General features: G+C 37.2%; 1 protein-coding gene across 1 annotated transcript in view; it reads left to right on the top strand.

Annotated features, from left to right (window-relative positions):
- frrs1b (ferric-chelate reductase 1b) overlaps positions 1-4,635 on the top strand; it is a 22,063-nt gene that overhangs the window by 11,722 nt on the left and 5,706 nt on the right. The window contains exons 6-8 of the mRNA XM_017414066.2: positions 1,861-1,959; positions 2,038-2,176; positions 3,229-3,342. Coding sequence (XP_017269555.1) covers positions 1,861-1,959; positions 2,038-2,176; positions 3,229-3,342 — 352 coding nt within the window. The remainder of the gene's footprint in view (positions 1-1,860; positions 1,960-2,037; positions 2,177-3,228; positions 3,343-4,635) is intronic.

Here is a 4,635-nt window from a genome sequence, read left to right as displayed (position 1 = left end):
TAATCATCAAAATTAAACGAAATAAACATTTGAAATATATGAGTTTGTATGTAATGTATGAATATAATATACAAGTTTCACTTTTTAAATGGAATTACTGAAATCAATCTACTTTTTCATGATATTCTAATTTTATGACCAGCACCTGTACTTTGAAGCCAAGAAAATTAAGTTTAATTTCTCAGTGATCTTTGATATTGACATGGAAAAAGCAACAGACAACATCAAACACTTACTGATAAACTTGCAGCCAAGAAATGATATCAGATATCTGACTGGATTTAAAGCGCAGCAGAGTAACAGAGTCTGCTTTAATGCATGTTGTCCCTTTTTTTTTCCTTCTCTTTTTTTTATTTTCTTCTTGTTTCAAAGTTAAATTTTAGTAGCTATATGACTGGATTTTTGTTGAGTGTTTGTTATGTTTTTTTGTTTTTCTTTTAGCTTTTTCAATGGATTATGATAAAATGTTTTACTAAGAAAAAAGTCATTTCCAAGTGGATGGTAGAAAAAGGCATAGGAACTGCCAGGTGTTGGGTGTTAGTTCTGCTATTCCTACACAGGTGGTGCTTTTTAAACCTCTGGTGGTATATTTAACAGCATTTATTAAACACCAAAAGGAGTTTTAAGTATGTTTGTTCTAACGCTTTTTAAGTTCGAACTACTTTTCTTTGTTCATTAAAGTATGTTTGTTCTAAATCTATGTAATATATAACTGGAAAAAGGTATTTGATATTTCTATATGAATGATTTTACATAATACATCTAAAACCATTTATTTTTTTCAATAAACATAGACTGCGACTGGCCCTTGGCTAGGACCAAAGTTTTAATTTTGGCCACTTTATGTAACTGAGTTTGACCCCCTGATGCAGTCAGATGAAGCATTCATCATCCACCATTGATCACACGTTCACGTAGAAGACAGCACACATGCTTGAACTGCTTAACTGTTACAACAGATTTTCACAAGCAAAGTCATCTCAGGGCACACCATCAGGTATTTAAAAAGCCCCACCTGTGTATGAACTAACACCCAACACCTGGCTGAGATGCTAGGTGTGAGTGTTCAACAGGTTGCTTCTTTGTATTTTTACATAGGGTGATGTTGTATTTTTATTTTTGCATCAAGTTCAGGCTGAATTACTTGATTACTTGTCAAAACAAAAAAGATAGCTTTTATTTTTGGAGTTTAAAATTATGTTTTGAAAATTATGAACTAATGTTGAATAAAACCTGTTTTTGTTCATGTTCTTATTATTGGAAAACATTTAGTTCATGGATTCCCAATCATGAACTAAATATTTTGGTTTAAGGAACTCATGCTTGGTTCATGGTAAGGTAATCCTTATCTAAGGATGACCAAGACAACACCTTTTATTCTGAGCTTCATCATTGGTAAAGACTTTGTTTATGTTTAGTTAGCGGGGTATGTAAAATGTAATTTGCCCTTTTTGTTGTTCCAGTTGATGCATCTGTCATGCTTGGGGTTGCAGGTTAGGTTAGAGGTAGGATTATGTTGTTTTTAAGGCTGTCCACACAAAATTGCAAGGGTGACATTTCAAACTTTTTTCACTATAGAACCCATTTTTGAAAAGATATAATGTTTAGGGGCACATAAAAATGTTATTTCCATGTGAATGCAAGGCTGAAACATTAAAAAACCCTTTACTTTTAGTTGACAAATAAACATTTTCCTTCTGGACGCAGCCTGAGTTCTTCCATGTTGTCTTGGGTTTTTAAGAACAAGGGGGAGTTTTGTTTATTGTGTTCTCATTGACGTCTATTGAGTGTCTTTTTCTTCACTTAATAACACATTAACTTTCAGTGACTGAACACAATGAGGCATATCTTTCGTTGCAGGGGAATGATGACATCTATTTGTGTGTGAATAATGGTGGCAGAACAATCATCACTGCTGGTTTTGTCTCTGGACGATCGCAACCGGAGCTGGAGACAGAGGTAAAAAAACACAAACACATGTTGCTCATACTGAACATGAGTATCAGTGGCTGTAGTCTGTCACATGTCTGTTTTCAGACAACTTTGTGGGGTCGAGCATCAAGGCTTGTCAATGGAGTCATCCAATGTCGTTTCCATAGAAACATAATCCAACGGAACAGGTTCGACTTAAATCTGAGTTACTACATATTTCTTGCACATGGAAGAACTCACCAAGGTAAGTCAGGTAGACTCTAGAAGTTTTTATATGAAGGACATCTTTTTCTCCTCTTTAAAGGACAATAATGCACAGTCTTTGCTTTTGTTACTTTAACATGGCACAAAGTTACCTGACTTTTCTACCTCACAGCTACCTGTGAAAAAAAGGGTTAGGAAGGAAAAGTATCTGGTTAGGATTAAATGAATGGACACAAGTCTAGGCATTTTAAACATGAGGTTAGGATTAGAAAACAAGAAAATCTTGTGATCTACAGATTACACATTTTACTAATCATGCACAATGTTGTATCTTGTCATGTTACTCTGATGTTGCCTTACTCATAACAGTTGAAAAACCTGCTGGAAGCACAATTTTAATCCTGAAATACAAAACTTCTACATTCACAACTAATGGTTTTAATACAGCTCCAAGTCAGTTGTGTTTCTGCCAAACTGTACTTTTGAAGGTTTCGTCAGTCTTGAAATGAAGATAGCAGATTTAAACCAGTTTTATTATTACTGCTATTATTAGTATTTTTATTATCATTGTGTGATTGCAAAACACATACGGAAGAAACTACAGACAGGAAAACTGGGAATGATGAGTCAGCAATCAGACTACGTTGTCATACTTTGTGCATTTTAACCATTCAAATATCAAATCATTCAGCTCAGTTATGACTTTTTTTTTGTAACTTCACTTTTCTAAATATTTAACTTTATTCACAAAATATTTCCCCATGGATGCATCGAGGTCTCTTTGATTCCTTCAAAAAAAAAGTCTCTTTTTCAAATCTCCTCCAGTATATTGCTCTGTTTTTATCTTATTTTGCTCCACAGGAAACTGTTTAGTTAATTTTAGCTGTGGGTTTCTTGATTTAAGCTTTCACCTAATGTTTTACTAAATTAAACCTTTAGCAACGCTTTAGCTGTTAGCTATGGTTTTGCTTATTTTAGCTTACATCTACTGTTTAGCTTGACTAATGGTGCAGCCAGTTCAGTTTTCCAACTAAGCCTTTAGTGAATATAATAGTAAACATTTTAACAACTGGTTCAAACTGTTTGTTTCAGGTTTAATTAACAGACATGACTACCAGCCCCTCATCTCAACCAGTCAGAAGATGGTCACTGGACCTCCACAAGATTTTGGTGGCTCCCATTCAAATTTGCTCATCAAGTTTCATGGTTGGTCATCATTTGGAGCTTTGAAGACCTTATAACACTAAAATTTTTTATGGCACAGAAAAAACACGTTTGTTTCATCTCAAAGTCAGAATGTTTGGTTGTCTAATTTTTAAAGATTAGATTATTTGGGAGGTTAAAAATGAACCTTTTTGGGTTTCGGCTAAATGGTGTGGTAATATTTTTAATGGGCTGTGCACGTGCCATGGTTTCATTAAAACACACATCTGAGTCCATATCTTTTTAAGCTCTCTATCAACGATAAAACGTCTCAGTGAACAGCGCCATTAAAACCAGATCTGATTCTGTTCTGTACATCACTGCATGGGCTCAAGAACACTTCCACAAATCATTGCCTGTAAACACAAATGCTGCTGAAAGCCTTATCATGCAAAGAAGAAGTCAGTGGCTCAGGAGGTAAGGGTTTGTCCTGTAACTGGAGGGTTGCCAGTTCAAGCCCCTGTTCTGGCAGACTCCTTGGACAAGACACTTCACCTGCCTTGCTGCCTGACGGTGGCTACAATGTAGCTTACTGCCATCAGTGTGTGAATGAATGATTGCAGTGTGAAGTGCCTTGGGGTCCTTGGACTAGATAAAGCGCCATACAAGTTCAAGCCATTTACCATATAAACACCATCCAGAAATGCTGCTGTTAATTTAAAATGGATTGAGGCAAAATGGTTCTGTGGTCAAACAAATCTAAAATTCCTTTTGGAAACCACAGTTACTACATCCTCTGTACTAGGGGTGTGCTATATCGTCTCGTTATAAGAAGAAAAAGAGCGAGGAGGTGTGAGCTCGACCTAGTAAACATGGCAGAGCACAACACGGAAATACCCACCGAGAGTCCCGGCTTAATTCCAAAAAAAGGAGCCACTTCAGAATTAGTTTGGTTTTAAAACAGAAGATGTGGATCAGACCACCATATTTTGCAAGTCATGCAAGTCTGTTGTGTCAGGTAAGGGTGGAAACACGTCAAATCTGTTTTTAAAAAGTAAAAAAAAAGTTTTGAAGTTACATATTTATTTGGGCAAATCCATCCATTCCATTCCATTCCATTCCATTCCATCCTCTTCCGCTTATCCGGGGTCGGGTCGCAGGGGTAGCAGCCCAAGCAGGGACACCCAGACTTCCCTCTCCCCAGCCACTTGGTCCAGCTCCTCCGGGGGAATCCCAAGGCGTTCCCAGGCCAGCCAAGAAACATAGTCCCTCCAGCGTGTCCTGGGTCTTCCCCGGGGCCTCCTCCCGGTGGGACGTGCCCGGAATACCTCACCAGGGAGGCGTCCAGGAGGCATC

The sequence above is a fragment of the Kryptolebias marmoratus genome, linkage group LG21 (genome assembly GCF_001649575.2).
Source record: "Kryptolebias marmoratus isolate JLee-2015 linkage group LG21, ASM164957v2, whole genome shotgun sequence".
NCBI classification, from domain to species: domain Eukaryota; kingdom Metazoa; phylum Chordata; class Actinopteri; order Cyprinodontiformes; family Rivulidae; genus Kryptolebias; species Kryptolebias marmoratus.
Note: the sequence above shows the minus strand (reverse complement) of the source record. Positions and strands in the feature narration are given on the sequence as shown.